General features: G+C 39.2%; 1 protein-coding gene and 1 long non-coding RNA gene across 4 annotated transcripts in view; one reads left to right on the top strand and one right to left on the bottom strand.

Moving 5' to 3' along the window:
* Positions 1–27,047, bottom strand: part of RHPN2 (rhophilin Rho GTPase binding protein 2) — a 34,610-nt gene extending 7,563 nt beyond the window's left edge. Inside the window, exons 1-8 of one of the 2 annotated variants that reach the window (XM_039558122.1) lie at positions 26,785–27,047; positions 11,734–11,849; positions 8,443–8,571; positions 5,634–5,709; positions 4,561–4,638; positions 3,755–3,879; positions 2,656–2,822; positions 191–378 (exon numbers count right to left, since the gene is read on the bottom strand). In XM_039558122.1, coding sequence (XP_039414056.1) covers positions 191–378; positions 2,656–2,822; positions 3,755–3,879; positions 4,561–4,638; positions 5,634–5,709; positions 8,443–8,571; positions 11,734–11,762 — 792 coding nt within the window. In that variant the 5' untranslated portion in view covers positions 11,763–11,849; positions 26,785–27,047. Of the gene's footprint in view, positions 1–190; positions 379–2,655; positions 2,823–3,754; positions 3,880–4,560; positions 4,639–5,633; positions 5,710–8,442; positions 8,572–11,733; positions 11,850–20,549; positions 20,722–26,784 lie in introns of those variants that run through there. The other variant, XM_039558121.1, reaches the window with a different exon arrangement.
* Positions 3,934–27,290, top strand: LOC104687380. Of its 2 annotated transcripts, XR_005602867.1 has the most exons (10): positions 3,934–4,452; positions 5,947–6,030; positions 10,940–11,007; positions 14,069–14,332; positions 15,012–15,072; positions 23,538–23,825; positions 24,170–24,257; positions 24,570–24,718; positions 25,859–26,080; positions 27,041–27,290. It is a non-coding gene; the product is annotated as an uncharacterized LOC104687380 (long non-coding RNA). The 2 variants fall into 2 exon arrangements; XR_005602868.1 differs by lacking the exons at positions 3,934–4,452; positions 5,947–6,030; positions 10,940–11,007; positions 14,069–14,332; positions 15,012–15,072 and adding an exon at positions 20,859–21,288.
* The last annotated feature ends 81 nt before the right edge of the window (positions 27,291–27,371 follow it).

Below are 27,371 nucleotides of genomic sequence, written 5' to 3'. Positions count from 1 at the left end.
TTTTAATCTTCTGAAAGATTGTGCTTTTCACTGTAGTTTGTGAGCTGTCCCTTGTTATTTTTGGTTTTCAGTAATGGTTGTTAACATTTAAATTTAATAAATTCCGTTAATATTACTAAAAGCTGTAGGTAGTAACACAGCATTGTAAACAGTTATTTTAAAGACTAGATTTAAAAGTCCCGTATTTTACCTTGGCAACTTCCTGTGTCATTTTTACTAGTGTGAAAAACTCATTGCGTATTCCAGAAAGACCAATCTGCTCAAAAACACACTCTTGAGCTTGTGCAAGCATCATTTTTACTAGTACGTTCAGCATAGCTGGGCTCATATCATAACTTGGTGTGTGAGTAAAGGTCTCCTTTAAGTAGCTTAGAACTCCTGTAATTACAAAATGGTTTTGTCAGCATTACAAAGAGAAACAAGTGAACTTAATTCTAGCATGTACCATAATAATTAGGATTGAAAGCATATTTTCTAGTACTGTACTACAGCAGTCTGAAGGGATTCTTGGTACTTAAGAAGTTAGACTGACCTACAGGTTTTCCTTTGCATTGCCATCAACCATCCCCAAGTACAGTTCTCAAAATTACATTTCAGAGGAGCAACAGAAACTGAAAGTTTTGATGGCACTGCCTTCAGATTTGCTTGTAAAAGTTCTTGTGGTTGACCATAAGACTGTGCTGAACTGAATGTGACTTGTATGTGGGAGTGGTAGGCTATGGCTTATCCAGGGAACAAAGAAGAGAAAAATCTGCATAGCTATAAGGAGATGACAGTATTAGAGCCTCTGGATAGAAGGAAAAGACACAAGCATATAAACTTAATGAAATATTAATCTCCTCCTCAAATGCTGCTAAGTGCATTGTGTGTCCCAGTGAAAGCTCCATTCCATGCCTGTAAACTAGAATTTTTATTTATACTTATAAATATAACAGGGTAAAAATAAGATTCTTCTCTAGACATTTGGTTCCACCAAAATATTAATAATTTCTATCATATATCAAATTTAAAACAAACACTAACTGTAGTGCAATACTAAGTAACAGTTTCATGGATGGAAACATAACCTTCAGTAGGCATGCCATCCGACTGGTTTAGTGAGTTCAACAAGCTTGCTAATGCTGACGATCCTGCAAAAAGTCTAACAGTAAGACCTCTGCCTTTTAAGTATTCCAGCTTCTGTAATCTTACTTCTTGCCGCTACACTCAGTTCTGGCCATGTTGTGCAGTATTTTCCTACTAACGGTGTCTGTGATTTTTGATTTTTCATGTTACACTTTTATCTGAATTTTTAACATGCCATTACACAAATTTCAAATATGGCCATGCCTACCTTTTTGCACTAAAAAAATTAATCCCAGACTTACCAGGCATATCCCAAGTACTGATGGAGTGCCCTACTGAAAGGGACCGAAAGTATAGGAGGAAAAAATTATGGGGTTTTTTGTTCTCAAAATATTTCAGCTTATATTGAGGATAAATTCTGTGCAACATCTTCCATTCAACACTGAGAAACAGTTAACACAGACTCTGTTATCATGCTTCTGCCAACACAATGAAGTGTTACGGCACCATGCACAGGTACAATGAAATGCCTCCTGCACATGGGGCCCTGCAAAGGTATGTGGTAGTAAATAACACCTTTCCACTTTTGCATTAATTCTGTTCTGCAAACATGTTGAAGTGAAAAGCAGTGATTTTTTTTTTATTTGCAAAATGGAAGGAGCAGCAGTAATATTGAGAAATTTCCCAACTACTGAAATTTCTTTTAGATGAAATACAAAGGTTGAAAAAGAATTTATTTTAAATATGCACGAAGAAATATTATAAATTTTTTTTGACAGCTGTGTATTCAAAGGAGGGGATTTATACAAATTCAACTCTGTGCTCCACAGTTTTTAGCTGATAAAGCTACCCATACAGTGCAAACCAATAGCCACATATTGTTAGTGCAGAAATAAATCTTACAGTACATATTAATTACAAAGGACACGTCTTTAAGTATTATGTGTAGCACAGATGATACTTACAAAACAAATTAGAAAACCTATTTAAAAGCCCCCAACAAAACCAAAAGATTTTGTAACATATTAGTTCAAGGGATAGGATTCCCTTTAACGGAATTTCTATTTCTCCTTGCTTGGGACAGAGATTGATTATTTTGGACCTGTTTACCTTTGGAATCTATGGAAAACAGGTAGTCAGCTCCCAGTGAATTTCAACTTTCACCAGAGAAAAAAGCAAGATTAATTTTTAAGACCCCCATATAAAAAACCAGGCTTAAAGGGTTTTTATCAAAGCTGTAAATTGTCTCTTGTACAGATTTGACACCAATGTGCTATCACTGAGGTAAAAGCAGTTAAAAGTTGGTGAAAGAAGGAATGAAGCAGTTAATGCTAGTGCTGTAACTTGGACCTTTGAACTGCAGTTCAGTAATCATTAACCACAGTATTCACTATCTTATCTGTATGTTCAGACTACAGTTCCAGGTTTTGAATTGAAGCTTCACCTGAGCTCTTCACTAGGCTTCTTGAATGCCCCTGTTCTTCTTTTTTTGTGTAATGAGCTCAGTAGCAAATGCAGAAATCTGTACAACATCAGAATGAGATTGTGAACATTTGCATGAAGATCTTTCCAGTATTTCAAGATGTGTACCTGCAGCTTTCTGAAAAGCATCAACAGCATTTTCAAGTCCAGCTTGGGTCTGACGATTGCATCTTGTTGCAATCTGGGTGTAGAGAGCTCCAACGTTGAACAGAACACTAGCTTTTTCAAGCAACAGATTTTGTTGACACACTGGGACACCTGTAAAGGAATCATACCTTGGGAAACAAAAATTAGAAGAAGTGTTAAGATTGGCAGAGTCCATTGAAAAAACAAGTATTTTCATTCTGTTTTTCTGAGTAGTGGAATTCTTAACTGTTCTGCCACAGTGAAAATGAAGGTGAACAGAAACACCACTATGTTCTGCAAGGACAGCCCACATAATTAACGTAAGCCAGAGAACAGCATTATTTGAGACAGTTTTCAGTAGGTTTTACAGTAGTGCCTCCATAATGTCATTATATTTAACTCAGAAGTACCTATAAAATATCAGAGGTGAAAAGCATACCAGGAAAGTATCCATATATGCTGCTATGCTCTCCTACTTATATGTTGCCAAAGATCAAACATTGGCATGGTCAGATCCTCTACTGTTTGTGTTTAAAGTTTCTATTTGCAGTTATGACTAGAAATTTAACAGTTCCTTCTGGCTACATGGCAGTCATGTTTTTTCATCATAAAAATTTTCAATTCAGAGTCAAATTTGGCTCACAGCTGTAGTAAATATTCCCTTATAAAAAATGAAGTCACTCTTTTCTTTCTTCTGGCCCAAGTGGTCTTCTTAACAAATTGTAGAAGGGGAATTAAGGTCTGACTCCATTCCTTGTCCTCATTTTGTACACCAAGGTTCAGAATTCGGAAACATCTGTAGCTGTCCAAAATTAAGGTTATTTTCTCTCTTTCTGCCTTGTGCTAACCTGTAGCCCAAACCATAATCTAGTCAATGGATTCACTCTAAGCACGAAGAGGGTGTATTGTATTCGGGTTTACTCTTAACTTAAAAAAAAAAAAAATTGACAACACACACTGCAGGGATTCAGGAAGAGAGACACACTGAGGTGCTTCAGATTAAACAAAAGACAGTTCATGATTAACCAGTGTTCTGGGGGGAAAAAAAAGGACTAAAGAGAAATATGAACTACACACTTACCACGTAAATAAAACTCCAATGTGCCTGGTGGGTGGGAAAAATCTGTTTTCTACATAACCAAGTTGCAGGAAATAGCTTATCAACATCTCAATGCCAGCTTCATCTCGGCTGGGAGTGCGGCAGGCCTTGAAATACAATAGATTAAAATTAAGTGCATACTGTTGAGTTACAGGATGAATACCAAAATCCCAAAGATAAAGCTCTGCTTCCTTTGGACTTCTGCATATTATAGAAATGTGTGCAATGTGAGAACAGTAAGCTTAAAGCCATATGGATTCATGCCAAAAAGTTTTTCAGCTGCATACAAGTAGCACGCAACCTTTAAAAAAGCAAACAGAAGCTGTTTGGCAAGTCTCAAAATTAGAATACCTACAGTCTTTATTTAATTATGAAGGCTACAGAGAAGGCTTATGTTTCTAGCATAATACAGGAAACAAACAATAGTTAGAAATACCCACCACTCTATTACAATATTTTGCCAGGTTAATCCACTTCAACATTCTTCCTGCTAAATTTAAAATACTTTAAAATAAAATGTAGTAAGGTAAGACAAGTCTTGGATCAACAAGATTTACAAAGTTGTGTCAATAGCTCAATCATTTTGCATAACCTCATCTGTTTCTTCACTTTTTCTTTACTCAGATTATAAAGCTTTTGAACAATGGAGATTCATGTACCATGTCACAGAAATGAAGTCGGTAAGAGCATAGTAAGCCCTAAGTGATAATGTCATATTTTGATTCCATACAAATGTTATTTACAACTGTATATTAAAAGACCTCATAGTACACCATACTTGAACTTACTTGTCTCAGATCCATGAGATCTGCTATTTCATCTTCATACTCAGAACTGTCTTCACTATAATGTTCCAGAATAAAGTCCTAGAAGAGAAAAAAAGATAAAAAATTGGAGGATCTAAAACTAGCCTAAACTATTTTTCTGCAGTTGTAAACGGTACAAAATTGATTCAGTTGTGATTTTAACAGTGTCTACTCCCTTCCAGTCAATAGTACAGTAACATTTAGCAACGAGACTACAAAAAGACAGTAGAATTAATAATTTGATTTGGTATCTTAGACAAGAAATTTCACTGTGATGTAAAGGAACCAAACATCTCCTACATCAGCTCCAGTGGGTTTTAAAATAACACCACTTAGTGGTTTTGAAAGGGACCCTGTTATTTAAAATGACAAGGGGATCAAGTGACCATAAAAACTTGTTAACAGAAAGAGACTGCCAAATTCTTGTAAGCTATACTGGGGCAATTCCACTTAAAATAACAAAGCTGCAATGACATGAAGTGGTACCATGATCTGACCATGGAATTTAACCCACAGAAGTAAAAATAGAGACAAATGCTACAGTGATACAAGATGGTTTACTGTGAGATAAAAATCTATATTGCACAATACACAGTAGTTCAAAAAATACAGACAATGGCTCAAATAGCCAGCAAAGTGTATTAGCCAACAAACAAGTGCTCAACACTGCTTCCCAACTGAGCTACCCTGGTTAGTGCAAGTTGATGTATCACTACATTATGCTGAGTAAAACCTTCATTACTACTTCCTTTCACACTTGTATCAGTAATCAATACTCTTATTAGAAACAAAACCACGGAAGGAATTTTTATTCTCTTTGGTTTAACTCTGTCTCCAAAGGGGAATTTCTTACAATATTTTCCGACTCCTTGTCCTGATTAGATAGGAGCAATGACCCAAATAATTGGTAGTTAATTTTTAACATAGCATGATCTTGATTTTAGGGCAAAACAAAAAATAATTTGTACCTAAATTACTTCTGTTTCTTTAAACAAATCTGAAATGGAAGTTATCTCTGTTAACTCTTCATTCTGAAACGTATATGTAAAATTTACCTTGAGGGGGAGTGAAAAGTCTACATCTTTGGTTTCCTTCAGGCCAAGAGGTACCAAGGGAATACTGAAAGTCTCTCTATGGAAAAAAAGCAAAAATATTCAAAATTTTTTTTCTGCTTGTCTGTTATAGTTACTTTTGTTTTATTTGACGACAGTAAGTTTGTACACTGATGGGGTAAAGGGAAAAGTATATGCTTTGTAACAATTCCCTACTGCACAAGAAAATCTGCCTAATGGCCTGTGACTTCTCAAGAAGAGTGAAGAAAGCTCCTTGCCTGCGTTGTTTTTTCATTTAAGCCTATTTTTCCTTCAGGCAAGGAAAAGGAGACTCTCAAAGGCTGGCTCACTGCAATTTAGCTCCACAGCTGCTAGGAGATATGCCACAGTAAGAGCCACGGTAAGTATCAGTAGTTATAATCAGTATTTTACGTGCTACCAATGGTTTCACATGTAGTGATGTATGTAACAAAGGGAGAAGCAGGGCCAAAGTATACCGAAAGGTCTAGGAGTACAAAGTCCAAAAACTACTTAGTTTCTAGACAATGCTAGGTGGTAGCCTCTAGACAAGTCAACCTCTAGAATATCAAAGAGCAATAAGGATGAGAACTGACTTTAAAAAAGAACAGAATTGCTTCCAGATATATAGTTTGTTGTGTAGATTTAACAGATCAGTTTTAAGTAATTATAAGGTTTATATAATATTTTAATTTTTCCTGAAAACAACTTTTTGACTGTCTAATCAGTGTTTAGAGCATTCCATTCCCAACTACAAAATCCCCCATTCATTTATGGTCTCATTTGCAAAACCAGCTTTTGTATTCCACCTTAACCGGGTGGCAGTAGGAATGCAGCTTCCTAAGCAGAGGAAGAGTCTTTCATAATCCAGAAAGTGGCTCTGCTAGCTTGAAAAGGACTTCCAGCATACAGAGCCAAAACACCACTTCAAGTAGTGCAAATGATCTGATTTTTGATGAGGCTTTTAGAAGAAACCTCAACACTTCCACTACAGATTATATCAAGACTTTTTCCTCAAAAAGGAAGTGAGACACATGGAAAAGAAACCCTAACTTACTGATGTAATCAATTCTAGTACCACCCACAGTCCTTGTAGATATCAGCACTGGTCACTTAAAGAAAGTAAATTTAATTTTTTTCCATAGCTAAGGTGTCACACTCATGCAGCCAATGTCATGGGTGTATTGAACAGTTAGGGAAGTGATCCTGAATTTCCAGAACTGAGTAGAAATAGCATCATGCTTCTCAATCCAGCTGAGATGTGTGCAAGTACCGGGAAGGCCAGCCCTTCAGACTGTTTTAACACAATACAGGTTAATCCAGTAAACCATGGGTGTGACCTCATGTTGACAACTGTATGCACAATAGTCAGAGAGCAAGTATTAATAGCTACTTGCTGTTAAAGGTTGGAGAGCAGTTATGAGTAAATTAATTATTTTAGCTGATGAAACATAAAAAGCATTTAGAGCTTAGAATGAAAAGCATAAGAAAGGAAAAACTCCATTCAAAACAGACTGGGCAAGTAGGATCAGGAGAAAATAACAAGCATACTGCTGTCCAGCCTCAAGGCTTCTGCCTGCCTTGGGGCCTGACCTACTGCTCATCCTTCAATGAGAATCCAAATATTTTTAATAGTCTGTAGCTAGAAGAAGAAATAGTACTTGTGGAGCCCTGCTCTCATTTCCATAACTGCTCTCTGTGCTCACATGCATCCATGAAGACCAGTAAAATCTTGAACAAAAACCTCAAATCTCAAAAAAACCCCAAAAATCAAAAACAAACCTCAACCAAAAAACCCCAAAACATTTTTGCATCAAACAGTTGTCAAAGTTTGCCATGGAGGTGGAGGGTAGGAAGTTTATCAAAAGTTTCTGTTAGAGAAAACTACAACGTAGATGTTTTGCATTAAGTCAGCATTCAGTTGGAAGTTACCTCTCTGGAAATGTGCTTCATCCTTCAACATTAAGAATTCCTTGTAATCCACCACGAAGTTTAACAAATAACTGAGAACAGTGCTAAGAGGGACCCAAAACTATACCCCCATCACATGAAGCATTTCAATTTGTACCTTGAGTAGCTGTTAGTTAAAAAGAAAATATTTTGGTTTAGGAGCAACAAGACGTATAACTGTCACAGAAATTATTTCAGTATGCAGGCAATGAATACTCCTTAACTTTGAAGTTTTACCTTTGAAGGATAATCCATTGCAATTTAAAAATTAGTGTGCTCTTCAAAGTGGAGAAAAATATCTTGGGAAAAATCCAACTTCATCTACTAGAAATTCCTCTGCTTTAGCCAAGGAATTTGTGGTTTTCTGTCACTGAAGGGCACACATTCAAGATTACCTAATCTGCTCTGAATATCAAATCAGTATTGTGTTTCTGTTCTCCAGCTAGGGAGGACTGTTGCATGCACCACATTTGAAAAGAAATATTACTATATCACTAAGTTCGTTCACTCCAGAATGCACTGAGCCAATTAGCCATTCCAGTACTGGAAATTCTAAGTGACAAGTGTTTGCAGCATAGCCTCAAGAGCTTTCAATTCTCACTATATTCTTCTCTTCAAAGGAACTTCATATCCAAGGATTAGTGGTACATACATTTCCCAAGAGAAGGACAAATAAGCAGACTAACCCTTAGGCAACAAAATCTACCATCAAATCTGTGCTCTTCCTATCAAGCCCTCTGTTCTTTCACACGATTCGTGTCCAACATTCGCACTCACCTAGAAACAATTTTGAAGGGTAAACAGAAGATCTGTTAATAATTGAATAACTTAGCTTTATACTTACTCTGCACTTTGATAAACTTCTACTGAGATATTAAGTCCTTCCAATTCTTCCTTTAAGATCTGCAGGTCTGAGTTTACAAAACTCAATTCCAGTAGTACCTGCTCTCGTACTTTGTTGTTGGTGGTTGCTCTGCAGAGACATATCAATTTTTTATTGCTGAGGAAAAGGTTTTCTACAAGCTTGGTTGACCCCCCCTTCAACCTTCAATCCAAGCATTCTCAGCATTTTTAAGATTTTTTTATCTCCTTAAGAGATGATACCAGACCTCATGTTTCAGAATTTATTAGGTTTTTCTGTCAAGAGAGTGCCTGGGATAGTTTCCAGATAATAGCATGCAGCCACAGAAGATTTTCTATATGCCAAATTTTCCATGTAAGATTAAGGGTCAAGCTTTTTTCAGATACATTAATCAACAAAACTAAAGCATCCTAAACAGAATCACTACCCTATTTTCAGATTATGTGATTCCCCCCCCCCCCCCCCCAAAGAAGATAGGTGGGTGGAGGTGGGAGAAGTCAGGAGACATTTTTCAAGAGACTTCCCCACCTTATAAATTGAGTAAAGATCTGTTGAGACTTCTGATCTTAAGAATGAAATAAAATAACTTTATCCCAAAAGTTATTACAAAAAGAAATATCTTTCAACCACATCTTTTTAATACAAGACAACTTTCTCTATAATTTGATTTTCTGGGATGTAAATATGATTTGGTTTGCTTGTTTTATTTGCCATTTATGTATTTAAATGGCAACACTTTGAACTGCTAGCACAATGGATGTTGGTATTTAACACCCCCTGAGCATTTCTGTGTGATGACTTGTGTATTTATATCACAATTTCTAACCTGATTCTCCATACTGACAATTTCATTAGAATATTACTCTTTTCAAGATACTTAAATAATCTGTATCTATAAATCCACAGGTATGAGTTTAAGATAAAAGGTATCCATGCTTAAGATATTGTACCCTTATATTAGAGTCCAAATCTTAAGACAATAACGAACTTAAATTTGCAGCATTTTGCATTTACCTTTATTTTAAGACAAAAGTCACCCTCATAAATATTTATGAACAACCACATCATAAATCTAGGCTCCGCTTGGAGCAGTTCTCCAGTTTTATGGAGCACCTTGGTGAAGAACTAATTATTCCAAGACTAAAATTCTAAGTTTGTTTTTTATATTCTAAATTAGTTGTCTCTGAATTTTCTATGCTGTACTTTATTGAATACCTTGGATTGCTTAAATTAGGCAATGTTAACATCTGTTGCCTTCATAAGTCCAACTGGATACAAACATATGGTGGAGTGGATCTTCCTTGAAAAAGGCAGCACCACAGAGATAAATGGGCAAGTTTTGATGCTACAAGCACTTTAATTATGATATATTAAGGCTCCATGTTTGGTCTAGCTTACCATCCTCCACAGGAGGGATTCTGTTATCTTTTTCAGAAACCCCGAAGTTCCATCCAGATTGACTTCTCTATTGGCTCTATTGCTATGAACATCCATTTCAATTAGAGTTAATTTGATTACCTTTTCATGTTTTTTACACTGTACACATACTTTTTTGTGACAACCAGGCAAAAGGGACAATGTGATATTGTTGAGATCCGTATAACTCTACTCTGAATTTAATTTTAACTCAGAACTCTCAGAACAAAAAGACAATGAAAAGGAGAGGGTGACTTTTAGAAATTCTAAGGACAAAAGTCTTTGCCCTATATGGACCATGTGCTTCAAGCCTAGTGCTTGCTTTCAGCCAAAAGTAAAGAAACCTGCATTTCCAGATTTTTTCTCAAGTCCTACTGCAGGAGGCTCCTTGTGGACAGCAATTGGTTTCAGTTTCTCTTAGAACTTGATGAAATTCAAATAGAATCTGCAAACATAAAGCTTGTTTATGTTTTTCCTTATGAGACTGTAAATACAACTAGTCATCAGGTTACTTTTAAAATTGCTTCTTTCAAAGAACTAGCAAGTTTTAATAGTCCGACAGGTGTAAATTCATTTTAGATTTCTAAAATCTTAAAAATAAGTCCGTTCCTCTACTTTTAAGTAGATTTAGTTCCCACTCCTGTAAATAGCAGCTTCAGTATTTCAGCAGAAATACTGGCACCAGAAACTGAACTTTAGGATATTTAGGTGAAATGCTACCAGTTTTCACATGAGCTATTACTCATCTCTTTAGCCCTTCCAAAACACTCCTGAATAGACAAGCAGAAACATTAACTGAATGAAGCATTCCATTTCAAAAACAGATATAATAATATTGTTAACCATACAAAAGTTAGTAAAATTCCAAGTCAATTACCAGAAAACAAAGCAAACTTAAGTCAGCCAGAGAGGCTAAAATTACCAAAGTTTTCAACCTGTCACATCTCTTGCAAGAGTGACGATAAAAGCAGGTAACAGAAAACGGGCAACCTGTTGATTATTGGCAAGTTTAAGAAAATTGAATTTATCCAAGCATTTTCACTTCTTTAAGTATATTTACTAGGTTTTGGTTTTGAAGACCCATTGTTGCTTCAGTTGCAGAGAAACAGACACTACAGGAAACTACTGCAGGTGAGCACTGGGATAGTTTTCAGTTCTTCTGTGTAAGATTGGAAAGCTACAGACTGTTTGCCAAGCAGTTAATCACGGGATGTAACAGCCTTAAGACAGGGTCAACATAAGGCTATGCCTATGGGGACAGCGACATATGAAAACATATCCTAAAAAAATGTAATAGATGAAGACCAAAATCACTTCCAGTTATGCCAAACCATGGAAGAATTTGGTGGCAACTGGTGGTAACCCAGCTCAAATTACATGTGTGCCACCCTGCTATTCCTCTATCATTACTACTACATGGAATAAAGAAGACAACTGACAGTCCTTCCTTCTATGCAGCACAGAACTAAAGGATCTTTGGAAAATCCAAGAGCATAGTGGCAATACCTTTATTTGATTTGAGGAGTAAAAGGAACTCATTGCAATATTCAGCAGGGTTCGCTTGACATTATCACAAGCAATAAAGCTGAACAAAGAGAGCAACCTAAGAAAGGCTAACATTCAGCTCATTTACTGCAACATAGCAGTACTGAAAGTGCACTTGAGAGAAAGTAATGACTCTATAGAGCTATAGCTTGAAAAAATTCAGGGAGATTCACAAATCATTCTACATTAATAGAGGCAGCATGTTTGGGGGGAAAAGGGAGAAAACACAACAGCTAAGAGACTCCTACAAAATTAAAAGAAAATTAACCAATTCTTGCTTGGGCAAGAGAATTAAGAAAGCATGATCTATACCTTAAAAGATTTTCAGCACCAGCTCTCATTCTCACTGCTCTTAAGATCTGTTGGTTTAGAACAGCTCTTTGATTTTGCAGTTTGCTTCGTCCAGTTTCGGCAAGAGGATTACATCCCTAGAATTAAGAAAACAAGTTTTTTGTTGCTGTTGGAAGAAACTTAAGAGGGACTAACACTGAATTTAAATGAACTTTAATGGCATACGTTCTGTATGAATACAAATTAGCTACATTGACATCAGTGATGATCTGACATCAATGACAGTATTTCTCGTCTCAAACTTGGTCATTAAAACCAAAAGAAACCATGACCACAGTACATTTTAACATTAAAATCCAGACAGAAAACATTTGTTTTAAATCTTAAGTACACATGTGAGCCAGTCTCTTCTCCCCTAAAAATATTTTCAAGATATTTTGCAAATGCAACCAAATTTGTCAGAATGTTATTAAATTTCTAGGATTTTATGAAAACAGTATCCAGAAAGACAGCAACTCCCATCAAAGCTTCTGCTTAACCCTTGCAAAGTATCAGAGTTCCGTACTGGGATATATACAGCCTTGAAGTACAACTCTGTCCAAAATAGACTTTGGTGCTCAAAGTTTGGGCCTCAAAAATCTGCTCCCAGTTTTAGGAACCTTTCAAAGGATCTCTGATCTTTCGTTCTGGTAGCTCAGACCTTCAGTACAATTCCTATCCCTCCTTCCCCGGGTTCATCTCTTTACATCTCAAATTTACCTAAATAGAGCTTAACAGGGTAAGATGATTACACCTTCAGACTCTTATCAAATTAAGCTCTTAAAAAGTAAAGTGTGAAATCCGGAATTCACAAGAATGCTCCCGTATATGTGCATACCTTACACAAGTAAAAGACTCAAACTACTGAAACCTGTGTTTGAGCAGGACTGAGCCATTGTATTCTGGTGAGCATTGAAAAGCTAAAACTGATACAGATTAATAGGACTGCATGCTTGTCCTTTTTGTTTGTTTAAGGGAAACACAATTTTAACACCTTTTTAAAATACATTAGAAATTTCCCTTCCACACCTTTATTCTTTGCCCCTGCCACCCCTTTTTTAAAAGGTATCAAACGCCTTTGAATCTTAAGACTAATTCTGAAGCAAATATAACCACTGTTTTAAGGCTTACCCTTAAATGAAGAATGTCCTTTTGAGTGGCCTCACTGGGTATCATTACAAAGCTTATCAGAGTCCTGCTGGATTGTATGCTACACAAGAAGGAGGCTCAGACCTCCCCAAGTCTTCTTTCAACTATTCCAGCCACTAAATTATGAGCTATTTTGGACCTCTCCCTCTTAGTTTTGACTAGAAAAAATTGGTTTTGATATAAGAGCATTTAAAAGTCTATCGACAAGCTCTAATTATGAGGGGTGAAGCAATGACATATCAGCTAAACAAAAGCAAGTATTTAAATAGAACATGAAATTCTAATCACGAAGCTCAGTTCTTGTTTTTGTTGTCAAGTGAGAGCCAGTTGACTTGACAACAGAGAAATGAGCTCATCAAACCAGATTACACTAGTTCAACTGAGAAGGCACATAACCCAATACTGTTAATTTTACATATGTAGTTTGAAAAGTTTGTAATAAATAGGTAAAATGACAGGAACCTTGTGCAAACATCCTCAGAAGCACATAACTTGAAAAAACACACCACACTGAATTACTGCATTGAAATACCACCCACAGCACAAGCCTACAGTTCTCTTCATTGAGAAAGCGCTCACAGCAAGCTCGACACATAGAAGATGAACTTTTTACTCAAGAGAACACACACAAACTCATTCATTCACATCAGATTAGAAGTAGTCCTTTAACTACCAAATACTTTACGCTCCTTTACACACAATTATACACATAAGCAAGGCACACTTTAGTGCATAACTCATGTGCATAACATGGTCTTGTTGCTTTCTGCTCTTAGTCTGGTTCTTTTTCTGGGATGCACCTGTTCTTTCCCACTTTGCTTCTCCTTCATTTTGTGTTGTATAGTCTTTTTTACTACTGCTATTCAAAGCCTCATCTTCTTCCCTTCTATCTGTGACATTTTTCATTTGAACCTCACCAATTATTTCCTCTTCCTTGCATTCACTTTGAGTATTTAATTCTCATCTCAGACCTGTCATCTCCATATTCATGCACAGGTATTTCCTTCCACCTTCTTTCTTGACCACTTAGTTCAAGCATCCTTCTAAAATGTATCCTTGCCTTGCCCTTCATTATTTTTCTGTAAAGCTGCAGCTTCATCCCAGAACTCCCTTCCCTTTCTGTGTGCCAAACATGTTTGATGACATAGTTCAAATACTTCTTTTACAGCTTCGCTTCTGGAAAATTTTTCCAGAAGATCCACTGCCTCATTCCCAAGCCCATGAAGCTCATAGAAGTGATTTGTTCATTTTTATGAACTTTTGATCAAGCTCCCACTGAACAATGAGTACAAAACAGCAGTGATCTGAAACTCTCTGCAAAGAGAAAAAGCATAAGAGACGTTTCCCTGCACTTCAGGTCCCCAGGCACTAATCTCTGTCGGAAGGAAAACCAACCCTGGGCCCTAAGAGGACAAGGCACTGACAGACCAAGGTATCTGTATAACCTCCAGTGTGCCTGCAAGTGCAGCAATTTTGATAAAAGGCTTCTTATGGATAGAGGAGTCTGTTTTCAGGATATGCTCACCTGTTGCAAGCATATGCCTCCCATTAACTTCACAAGGCCTATAAGAAATTAATATTTCACTTTTTGGAAAATGTTGCTTTTTACATCTCCTGCACAGGGGATGAGGACACTCAGCTAGTTTGTGTTCATTTGCAGGTTTAAACTCTTTATCGTAATCAAGCTGCCATAAAACTGATGGGTAGAAGTCTGTGTAGAAGGCAGCAAAAATAACCAATATGTGAAAAAACCCCACAAGAAATACACCATCTGGGAAAGATACCCCTCTGCGTGAAGCACAAATTCTGCATACTAAAGTTATTTAGCAAACAGGTCCAAACAAGTGCTTAGTTTCATCTTCCTCCATGTACAAGATTGCTTTCCCAAACAGCATTTCTACATGGCTCACATCAGATAATCAGTCATGATGAACGCAAAAATCATGACTGTTTGCCAAGCAATGAGTAATAGCAGTAAGTATTTGAAATTAACATAAATATGATTTACAAAGTATTGGTTTGAACTTTTAAGATGAGCCACACTGTCTGAAGGTGACACAGAGTTGAAACTGGGTGTGCCTCCTTACTTAAAGGAAAACATTCCTTTCCAGCCAGTGAAGCCTGTGCTGCTTGTCAAGCCCAACAGTGTACACAACTGGCCATATCCTCCAGGTATGTAAACATGTATGTTTAAATAACAAGTATGTATGGAACTGCTCTAATAGCAATTGCAGCAAACAGCGTATTTCACACCAGCATTTCTAGAACTGATCCCAAGTCCTGCTAAATCGTCATTTCCTTACTTTCTTCCAGTACTACAATTAGTGCTTCTTTTTGCATGTTACCACTAGTTCAATTTTGAAAATTTAGCTATATACTGTAGATCTTTCAGAAGTACAAGGTTTATCTGAGGGATTTGGTTGTTGTTGTTGGTTTTTGTTTTAAGAAAAGAGGTGGGGAAGAACTGGTCTTCCAGAGCCTGGTCTACTTGTGCCATGAACAAGTGTTTTATAGTTCTAAGTGCCTGGCCCAGAGAGTAATATAAAGTTAGAGAACTAATTGTATTGAACTCCAAAGATGCATTTCCTACATGAACTCCACTCACTAAGCAAAATCAACATTCATATTTCATCAGAGACATCTGTCTCTTGACTAACCAAGTTTCAGATGATTCTTAGTTTCACATGAAGGCCTACTTTCTGTTTTAGGTTTTATGAATTTGTATATGTGTGTGAATATGGGATGACAAGGGTTATGAATCATTGCTATGTTGTTTCTGTCCTGCAAGACAAGTGGAAAGAGAACAAATAGCCAAATAAATATTCCTGTGTCAATGCTAATGTTGACGGTTGCCTGGCTACTAATGACTTTAAAAGAACCCCATGAGCTAAACCTCAGTGGAAGGACAGGTGTGGCAGGTTGGTAAACTGATACATTAACAACAGGTGGGGGGAAGCCCTGCAGAAAAAAGCCCAAAAAGAGGGGAAGGACATGCAGAGCTAATTAGGGAAGTGCTGATTCATGAGCTAGTTACCATACCTATCATTTTCAGTCTGGTGCTTCATTTATGGAACAGCTTGCTTCTGCTTTTAGCCTTCTTCCCTGACACAGGGGACTAATATACAGTCTTTCTTTCTGAATCAGCTTGGTCTATATGATAAGTATCTAGCCTCACAGATGGAAGCAAAGCTTTAAAAAAGAGAAAATATGCATTGTTGTTCAACTGATCAGAATCTAAGGATTCATTAAGCTAGCTGTCCTACTGCTTCTGCCTCTGTGTAGCACAGTGGACTGCTATCCAGAACAACCAAATTGAAGCTGGGATGCTTCATGCTGAGCCAGCCAATACCTAGAGAGCTGCAGAAATGGTAACCTTGGAAAATTTAACTATGGCTTTTTCTTACCATTTATTGCAACTTTCTGACTGATGAGAGAAATTTGAAAAGTTATGGCCAGTGTAAGGTGTGACAAAGCAGTAAGTCAAGGTGGGAAAAATAGAGCAGAAAGAACTTGCTAGGTATCTCTTCCTTGCTCGGCTCCTATCCACCAAAAAACCAAACAAGAAAAAAAAAAAAAAACCCAACAAAAAACGCCCCCAAAAAACAAGGCAGGCATAGCCCTACTAATAGGTCATCACACAAGCATTGGATCCTGTGACTGGATGAATATTGTATTATAAATATCCTGACTTCTGCATGCTGATGTGTCTCGGGGATATTTACTTTGCAAAAGCTTACTGATTAAGTGGGGTGGTGGTGTGCTATTTTAAAAAAAAAAAAAAAAAAGAAGAAAATAGAAGGGGAGAGGAGCTTGAAAAAAGAAAGAAAGCTGTTTCTCTCACAAAAATTCTAAGGTAACTAAAAAACCCTGAAAGACATCACAGAACCAACCATAGCACGTGTAAAAAATAACCATGGTTGGGAGAAGCATCTCATGTAAGCAAAGCTGCAGGTGACAACAGACCTGCTTTAATTACTATTGGTCTGTTGAAAAAATCCTTCCTGTCTAAATGCTTTGCTCTACTTTTAAAACAAATTGTTCTTTGCTCTTATCATTAGTTTTGTCATTATTTTCATAGGGAAGAAAGACCGGGGCAAAATTTGGATGGATGTGTGGGATATGCATGGTTGATTCACAGATCAGTAACTGAAATAATGTGAAACTCCATACAGAGTAGGTCCAGATATGAGGGTGACGGTCCAAGAGGACTCACACCATCCAGGAGAACAGGTACAGTTTGCCCTGGCAATGTACACTAAACTAAGCCAAGATAAACAGAACAGTAGCAGAACCAGTTCCTGGTACATTATCTTCCCAGAACTTAAAAAGTTCCATGCAGAAGCTCCATCTTCTTTTTGATGGAAAGTAAGGTGCTTCTTCCATTTTGCCATATCCTCTTCAGGACACCAGCAAGGATATTTCTTGTTGTTGTCTGTTCTGCTTTTAAAAGTAAAATTCTTCTCACAAGTTTGGTTGCAGCTCATCAAACAGCTGAAGAGGGTTGTTTTGGAGGGGAGATATAAGAGGAAGTGAATAGGGGCAACAGTGACAGAGTTATACATACCCTGTGTGGCACAGGTAAATTTCCTTTAAATTAGATGATCAAAAAAGGAAAACCACCAACAAAAGACACACAAGGATTGAGCCAGCTCAAAGCATCTTTCAGGTTTAAGGAAAAATTTAATTTTGCATATATAAATGATAGGTCTTTGCCATGGGGAAAAAGGAGATAATGGAAAAAGACGAGGTAAGGGAAAGAGGAAAAGGTCTCTCTGGAGCAGCTGTGACATCACTGGAAGGGAATGGGGAGGGTAAATCTGAGAAAGGGTGCAAGTAGACTTCAGTTGCTGGCACCTATCACATCTCAGACTCACATGGCAGAGTCACTTTTTAGTGTGACAATGGAAGTCAGAGCAGGAAACACGACTGTGCATCTGTGTCCCTATTTTTAGCCAGTCACAGTTTTATGGGGCTCCCTCCCTACGTTAAAAAAGAAAAAAGGCACTGAACAAAAATTAAGTAAATAAGTTGTTTTACATACTGCATCTTGGGGATACTGAGGGCTGCTTTCTGGTATGCTGTATTTAAAACTTCAAAAAAGCATAATACACAACAGAGCAATACAGACTTTGAGCCCACTTCCCATAGTAATCCATTCATCAAAAGAAAACATCAAGAGTCTAAGGCAACCTCATTGTGTACAGAGTGCTTGGAAGCCATGTTTGAGCAGGACCGATGCAAAGCAAGTGTTTTCACCTTGCTCCACAACTTACAGAATAAAAAAAAAAAAAAACAATTAAGTAAGCATCTTTTGACCTAAAAACACAAGGACTATCCTTGGAAATTGATGTGATTCTGCACCAACAAAAGGGGTAAACCAACCCTGAAATCCTTTCGGGAAAACAAATAGTGTGATTTAAAAAGGAAGGAGAACGCAATACCAAGGTAACTCAGAGAGGAAGGGGGAAAGACCCATGGACACCCACCAAAAGCTCCATCACTCATTTCAGTCACATGAAATCACCAAGTATACCATTCACAGGGACATGCATATACTGCATTTAAAGCATCTCCTTGGGTTCACAGCTTGTACCTGTTAAAGATTCCAGGAGTGGGATTGTTTTAGTGAGGTTTTTTTGGTGTTTTGTTTTTCCTCCCCCCTTCACCTGGAACTTCTAAGTCAGAATTAAAGCTCTGACCTTTGACACCATTCAACTAATGTATAACAAGGTATGCTGGTTTCCTGCTTATTTTTAGGGACCGAAGGCTCTGAGCATCAAGCCTAATCTGAAGTTCATAACATTATTAAAGACACTTAGGAGCTGGTTGAACCTTTCCAAGATCTGAGGGAACAGAGGAAAGAACGTTTCACTGCAGCACTTAGCTCACTCAGATTTTATCAGATTCCCACATTTTCATTACTTATGTCTTAAAGCAGTAAGCAATAGGAAAGATGCTCATCATTAGATATTAAATTGATCTTACAGTATTTTCATATATGAGAAAAACTTCATTCCTGTCCTATAGGCTTTACATTGATCTAACACTGTTTCAGTGACCTTAACTGTAACATACAATAACTTAACTTAAATAACTCAGTCCTTTAGCAACTCTGAGTGTAGGAGATTCACTACTCTTACAACCTGAGGCACAACTTGGCTACTAAACTTCAGTTAGCCCTTATCAGTAAAAACAAATAGGTGGAAAAGTTGATTTTTTTAACTTAAGTTCATGAAAAGTCAACTTTTTTACTAACATGCCTCAAGGCAGCCTATGAGCTTCCTACAGTGTAGAAAACATAGCTATGAAAACTAAGTAACTACAACTTGGCCACATTGTATGATTAGCTGCTACAGACTACTAAGAAAAAAATAATTTACTCACCAAATATTATAGTAGAATTACTCAAATGAAGAAGCCAGACAAGATTTGGGCAAAGTTTTGTTTCAGTCTGTCTAGTTATGTACAAGGTGGTAGTGATTCTTTGCAGCATGGCTGGCACAGGTAAAGCTTGGCTCTTTTCAGCTAGAAACAGTTCCTCTGCTAAAGGGCAATGGTGTTGTTTAAGCTCCTGCAAGCTTATGAATTTGATAAATACTACGGCAAAAAAATCAAACAGCCTGTAAAGATGGCAACAAAGCAAAGCATACGTGCCTCCCTACCATGTCATCCAGGTGGCTGCTGAAGTGTGTAATGGGGCTATTTTTGTGCAAAGGCGGGCAGCAACAACCTGATGTATGCAGCCTTTTTTCCCCCCCTCCACAGACTAGACGGTTCATGGTTTTGGATCCAGAATCTACACCAAAACCCCCGTGTACCTACACCCCGACTTGAAACCTATGGACGAAAGTTACAGGTGCTGAGAACATAAAAACAGCCAGGGAAGGCCGAATCAAAGCTCTCTGAAAACAGCACTTACTGCCCTTTACCTCCAGTGAAGTTCACAGGACCCCACAGGGCTGCCTGCATTACAGCAATACTTAACTATAATTACTGTTGTGAAGAAAGAACTCGGGTGCAGGTTATGGCATAAGCCGCCCAGTCAGTCTGAAAAGTAATTAGGGCAAGTGTTCATTAGGAACTTCCTAACGAATCTGTTAACTTCGTTACCTTATTCCAGTAAACTTTCTTACAGGTACATAAGGCAATTTACTAGAGAGCGCGCGAGGAGACGCAGTGAGAAGCAAACGGGGAAGAGAGCGGGTGGCTGCAGGGGGGAAATAAAGGCAGCAAAAAGAAGGCCGACAAGCGCAATTTGACTCGTTTTGTGAAGTTAAAAGTGCTCCTGTCCTTCAGGGTGACGCCCAGCTCAGAAGCAGGGGAGGGCCGCCCGGGTCCCCGCGCAGCGCCCCGCCAGCTCAAGGCGTATCCCCTCGCCGGAGTCCAGGCCGGGCAGCGCCTGCAGCCGCGCTCTGTCAGAGCGAGGTCCCCATCTCGCCTCCCTGCCCCATCGCCCCCCAAGGCTGCTCCCCATCCCCGTGGGCTGCCATGGGACGGAGCCCACGACGCTCCGCCGGGAGAAAGCAGACCGTGAGCGACGGAGAGGGGGGCCCCCCAGCCCTGAACCATCCTCGGGAGGCGCTGCCCCGGGCACACAGCCCACTGTGCACGCAGCCCACCCGCCCCAGGCCAGCCACCGAGCCTCCCACCTTCCGAAAGTAGCCGTCCCCCGCCGGCTCCGCCGCCTGGCAGCCGCGGGACAGCAGGGCGTCTGTCATCTCTGGGCGGGCGGGCGAGCGAGCCGGCCGGCCGGCCGTCCTTCCACCGCTCCTGCGAGACGAGCTCTTCCCCTCGAAGCCGCGACCCCGAGGAAATGCCGCCACTGCCCCACGGCACCGCCCAGCCCCACCTCCGGTGGTGGCGGGGAGGAGCTGCCCCACCCCACGGCGCTGCTCCTCCGCCGCCCAGTGGTCCTGTCGAGGTCGTTGCAGCGACCCCCGGGCCACTTCCTGTAAAAGCCCCGGCGGAGCGGCTGAGGCTCCCCTCGTTCGGAGACGGGCGGTGGCTGTGGCTGACTGAGAGCGGAGCCCAGTGCCTCGCTGCGCGGTGGCAGCTCAGCTCGCTCCTTTTCGGCCCTCCGGTCGTGCTCCACTGGAGCGTGCCGGAGTCTGGCTGGCTGCCGCGAAGGCACCGCTCGCCTCCCGGCGCTTCCCCGCGGCTTCCCGCGCTGCTCAGCCTGGCGACGGCACCGTAGGGCCGCCACCAGCTTTCCGTGGGGGTCCGCCTTGGGTAGACGAGGTTCCCCGCGGGTGGCTGCCCCTCAAAGCAGGCTCGTTCATCTGGGAGGGATGCTCCCAACCCCGGAGGTGCCCCCCGCAGCGAGGAGCACCACCGTCGTGGTGCCCAGGGCCCACACGGCCACATCGCGCTGCAGCGACCGGCTTTGGGGTGCGTATCGACCTGCCGGCACGGTTCGCAGGACTGGGCTCTCCCTGGGCTCTCTGGGGGGCCCCGGCCGCCCGCACCCTGATATGTGTAAGGGCAGGAGCCTGGGAGAGGTCCCGGAGCGCGGGCCCCTAAAAAGGGCAGCGGTATCTCGGTGAAAGGTTCCGGGAAACTGCTACGGGACCCACCTCAACATCTGCAGTTTTTCGTGCAGCAGAGAGACAACCTGTCTGAAACACTCCATTGCGTAACCGGTTTCACAAATACTATTGGACACTTGTGTGAGGAATTTGCCGATATTGGTTCCTATTCCTAGCCATGCCTAACCTACAGAGCTTGCTGCATAGTTAGCATTGAAAGATGGCAATACTTCTATCGGTATTTACCAAACTTACCTTCCTCCCCACCTCCCCTGGCCTATTCTCTCTCTTTTTTAAGCTTTCTTAGAATTACAGTGTAGTTGTGTGAAGCAAAAAACTCTGAGGAGAGAACATCTTTCTACCAAATGAAAAAATATCCTTGGAAATATATCCTTAAAGGAAACGGTTCTTTGAACATACTGGGGTCTCCCGAGGGTTCTACAGGGCAGGCTGGTTAAACTGTGTGTCTACTAGACGTTTTGAAGGAAGAATGCTAGAGTCAGTAACTCAGAAATTGGGATCCAAAGATTTGCTGTCTTGAAATCAACTGAATGTTGTTTTCTGTGATTTTGCTCACTCTCACCTCACTACTTTTTTTCCCCCAATAATTCTAATGATACTGGATGAATGTATCAAAATATGTATTAAATATAAATAGGTGAAAGTAGGAAACTTGCTCCAATTTCTGAGTTTGTAAAAATGTTTTAAATTTTATGCTATTAGAAAAGGTACTTATCTGACAAAAAGGATTTTAAAATTAAAATTTTGCAAATCAGTATAAAATTCCAATGCAATACATAGAAACTATTTGAAGATAAATGAGTCATTTGCTTGCGCAGGCTGTGCTGATACAATCTGGCAATTAAAACAACATTAATGTGACCATCTTTCGAGTTTGCACTGCTGTCACTGGCTTTAGTGAAAACTGATCTCATTGAAAGGCTACAGCTATTACTCCAAATAAAGTCTTAAGAGCCTGTAGTCAGGCCAAAGGCTCAATTAACAACAATGATGATTATCATGGTTATGTGTAAAATAAAAATTTGCAGGAATTTCTGCATGATACAATACCAAAGACAATTTCTAATGTATGCTGGTGACAAAATGCAGCCTTTCTTCGTTGCTGGGGGATTCTTTGAATAAAGCAAAGTCAGCACATCTAGTAAGATTCTGTGGTAAAATCAGGAGTCCGAGATAACATGCTTCCTCCCCATTGTTAGTGTCCGTGTCCAGGGTGTATCACCAGCACCCTCACAACTGCCAGATTAGACTGTGCCTTCCCTTTACTTGGATAAACGGTGTTTCATCATGACTGCATTAGGACTGATAGAGTATTTCTTAACTAAGTCACTGTAGGTTTTGTCTGCATATGGTGAAGATGCTTTTTTTGCAAAAGGCACATATCGATTGTATGGTCTCAGTAGTGCTCAGCTGTGTAATGACTGGGTGGGAGTGCTCTCTAACCCTGGAATGTAAATTGCAGTTTAGAACATTCCAAAACTCGATTACCCTCAAAAAAAACCATGTCCCTGCTCTTTTCATCATCTTGTCTCCACTAACTTTTTGGTTGCTATTAGAATCCCTAAATAGAGTTGGGTTCATACTGCAAACTTTCTCATGATTACTGCATGAATCAGAAGGCTTAGTTGCTGCATTGTAAAGATTGAGATATACAGGCTAGAAATATAGATTAATGCATTCAGAAAATGGGTTGTGTAGGTACAGATGTTTGCTTGACATTTATCTTTAATATTACAAGAGAGTAAAATCTATGATCTGGTGCACTGGACATGCACTATCTGTAAGAAAGCATCAAATGCTTAAGAATTTGCATCTAAAGAATATCAATATGTTCTTAATGTGCTGAGGCCTGAGCAGCAGGCCCAAGCCAGGGCTGACTTACACGATGAATCCTGGGCACTATGTGACTAACACCATCAGTATTACTTAGCTAAAAATAGATGACCAAGACACTTAAGGTAGCTGTTTAACACCAAACCAGCTTCTTTAGAAACTTTCACATAACTTTGTGTAGTTATTTGCAAGAAATGTATCATTTTAAGAAACTCTCCCAACTGACATTAATAGAGGCTTGTTTGTATGATATTTTAGGGAAAACCCTCCAAAGCCGATGCCTGGGCCCTGGCCAAGCCCTGGCCCCATCTAGTTGGGAAGTGTGCCATCAGACCCAGGTGTTTCTGCACTAAAAATATAAACAAGTCACTTTGACTGGCTGATTTGGGCCTATAAAAACTGGACTCCCTCTCAGGGCGATTTTGGAGACTTCACCTATGGGTAGACACACTGTGTAGGATCTTCCCAATTGCCAGGAAGAATTCTCCAGGTCCTCTCCAGGAAGTGGGGCTCCCCAGCGATTGCAATTGTGGACTCTGGATGACGGTAAAGTATTTAGGCACTTGGTGATGTATCTTTCTCAGTCACTATTTTCTTTCTTCCATAGTAATGATTAAGTGCATTAATTGCTTATTTTTGCTTGTTGTTAAAGCCGAGTGTGTTGCTATCGTTTTAGTAAATGTATCATTTTACTTTTGTGTTGCCTTACTATTCATAGTAAAATAAGACCATTCTTTCCATTGGTGTCTGTGTCCTTTAAGTTGCCCCGTTAATTGGCAAAACAGTTCTGCATGAAGTGTTGAATCTGAAAGCAATGATTCTTATCTCTGCATAGTATCTCTCTTAGTTTTGCAAAACTAGGTGCTAACTGGCTGTGTGCATTTTCACAGATAAAGCAGCCAGGTGATCTAGACAATGACCATGCTGGAAATTGGCAGAGCTTGAGTTGTCCCATTTCTTTGTCCCACAATACTAAAGGTAAGAGGGACAAGAATTGGGACCAGAATCTGAACACCCTTACTGCAGACACATATATATGATATATATGTACATATTTCTCATATGTTTGTATCACTCCACTCAGTCTCTTAATCCTCTCCTTCTCCTCCCCCATCATATGAAAAACTGTGTGAATATATGAAATCCCATCAATAATCTTCTCTTTGGCCGCTACGAAATAGTCCCAGTTTGGGAATTTAATTTCCTGCTGGGGTACTTGTTTGATGCACTGTTCCATACCCAAGATAGGAATCTGGCTGCTCTCTGATGAGACAATGTTTCTTATCTCAGATTTTACAGACCTTTTGGCTACATGGTGGTAGCAGGTGCCTACAAGACATCTTTTGTCCCAGAGAGACCCAGAGGCTTACCAGCAAAAGCACCTTAGAGTTATACTGTATGAAGGGAGAAGTATGCATCAACTCCTGCTGTTTCTCAAGGTAGGTTTTTGAATTCTGAACCTGACAGATGGCTACACATTTCAGTTCTTATTGTTGGTGGCTTTGAATATTAAATCTAGATTCTGATCGGAAAGACAAAAAGATTTTATCAGTAACCCTGACAGCCTGTTGCTTTATGTCAATAAATTTCACTGCAGTGATTCAGTTGAGTTAGTATAGTCTTTTATTTCTGAAGATTGCAGTTCTTAATGAAGCAAATGTCTGCCTACTGTAGGCAAATACTAGGTGAGGAGTGAGAAAAGGTGATCATAGGTCGATTTTTTTCCCCACTCTCTTTCCAAATAGTATTTGTAGGGAGAAAAAAAAAAAAAAAGATTGCAAATTGCAAAAATAGGGCATGAGGCACAGTAGTAGCAGTGGTGTGAATCTGCTTTGACACTGTCACAAATTTACAAGATGGTGTAGAAGATTTCCTTGCCAAGAAATTTACTGAGCAACAGTAAAATGATATGCAAATGGTACACAAACTCAGTATCAGGGCTTTGGATAACCACAATATGATTTACTGTAGGTGCAGCGCTCCACTGTTGCTTCTTCACCTTAGCGGTATTAACTGCATGTATCAACTGCAGCATTATCTTCACTGAAAAAAATCCCATTTACTATTAAATAACTAATACACGTTGCCTATTCTACTATGAAATCACAATGGAAACAAGACATTGCAGTTTATGTGGAAACTGAGACGAAACATGGGCAAAATCATCCCCACTTTTCCCAGCTAATGCCTTGCCTTTAACTGAGATCGATAGATGAAAGTCTGTGTATTTAAGAACAATATGTGTTATCTCTTTTTTTTTCCAATCCTTTAAAAAAATTAAAGTAGCGCTTTGGAGAAGCTAAAGCAATGCCCCAGGGGCTGACCTTCAGGTGACTGTTTTGTCAACTGATACAACAGCCCTGAGTTGTCAGGAGGAATATTCAGGGAAACATTCCCATTGAATGCAAGATAAGGCAGAGATTAGTTTGTCTCCTTTTGTTGTTTGTTTGTAAAAAGATGGGATTTTTATACTTCCTGTACTTATATTTTTGTTTTCTTTCTTTAATGTGGTTTAAAAAGCCTTTAAATGAATCAAGTTTTTGCTTTTTTGTTTTATACATCGATTATACCAATTTTAGTCTGAAGTTCCAGTGACTCGCATGACTTACAACTAAGCAACAAATCTATTTGAAGAAGTGGTTTTAAATAACACAACAAAAGACACAGCAAGACACTTCTATGCCTGATCTTTTTGATGAACCAGTACAGAACCAGATGTGGAAAACTATGTATTGGAAAACAAAAGCCTGAAGTCCACCTATGGCTTTAGGGCTCAATTTCAGCCTTACTTCCACTGGCAAGTATGTGACCTTTCATTAAAAAATGCAGACTGTTGGGGTTTTTTTCACCAGACAAATTTCTATAAAAAATTATTTTAAACATAAGCGATTCAGTTCTACTAATATTTTAGTTTCATTGCAATTAAAAAAGAAGACATTGGAGTTATTGTCTTACTTAACAGCAACAAATAGCAATTGTCACCTGGTTTAATAATTGTAAATGAGAGAGTTTACCATGGAGAAGGAAATACCACTGGGATGCAAAAAATGGGGAAAAAAGCTTCAGTATTTGATTACCCCAACTCTTTGAATTCATCAGACAAAACGCTCAAAAGATTTTCTGTTAACATTGTGTAAAAAAGGTTTATTTAAACCGGTGTGTTAAGTCAAAGTCACATAGTATCGACTATTCAGGAACAATTATTTCCTAAACAAACAGAAACAGCAAACACACTAACAACTCATTTTGCCACTGTATGTTCTAGCTAAGTGCTTAGTAATGATGAGAAAAGATAATGCTCATCGATACGTGTCTGTGGCTTCCACTCTATCGTTTCTAAGTGAATTAGACCTAAATGAAACAGAGTACTCCCTATTCGCACGGAACCGTGTAAATATTTCCTATGGATACCTGAAATCACATGAAACTCCAGTAGTTTCACTTTGAAAGAAACCAATTCTATGAATACAAATGAACAGAAATAGAAAATATACAGAAGTCTTACCTGTTAAGGGCAGGAATCTCTGAAGACTCTGTTTTGATTTACTTTCAAGGACTTCAAAGAAACTGGTGATACTTACAAAAGTTGTGGATTGATAGAATCTTCAGCACAAATTGCAGTGTTTCTTTTTTGTTTGTTTTTTTGGGGGGGAAGAGGTAACACTGGAAATTAAAATCCAAATTTTGAACACTTGGGTCCTACTGGTGAATACTGGTCTTTGTACAAAATACATTCAGTAAACGTTTCTCTCTCGATACAGGACTTCCCAAGGAGGTACAGAGATACCTGAAAGCGTTCAGGGGTGAAGCTCTTTGAAGGAAGGTTTGAACTCTCTGACTTCTGCCCTGATTTCTGTGCAAATTCTTCTTGAACAGCTCGTAAAACAACGTGGTTAGGCAAATTTTGACATGTATTTGGTTAAGAGTACAATGAAATCCACAACTCCCTCGATTTTGATTCAGGATGGAGTCCGCCTTACACCTTGATTTAAATAAAATCTGTTTCTCAGAGTCGTTGCTGCCCTTTTCCTAGCCCTGAGTCTGCGGGGGCCTGATCTATCTGGTGCACTCGATGATTCGAGGGAGTATCGC

Source organism: Corvus cornix, chromosome 11 (assembly GCF_000738735.6).
Source record: "Corvus cornix cornix isolate S_Up_H32 chromosome 11, ASM73873v5, whole genome shotgun sequence".
In the NCBI taxonomy this organism is placed as follows: domain Eukaryota; kingdom Metazoa; phylum Chordata; class Aves; order Passeriformes; family Corvidae; genus Corvus; species Corvus cornix.
The sequence above is the reverse complement of the archived record's forward strand: the minus strand, read 5'-3'. Positions and strand labels throughout refer to the sequence as shown.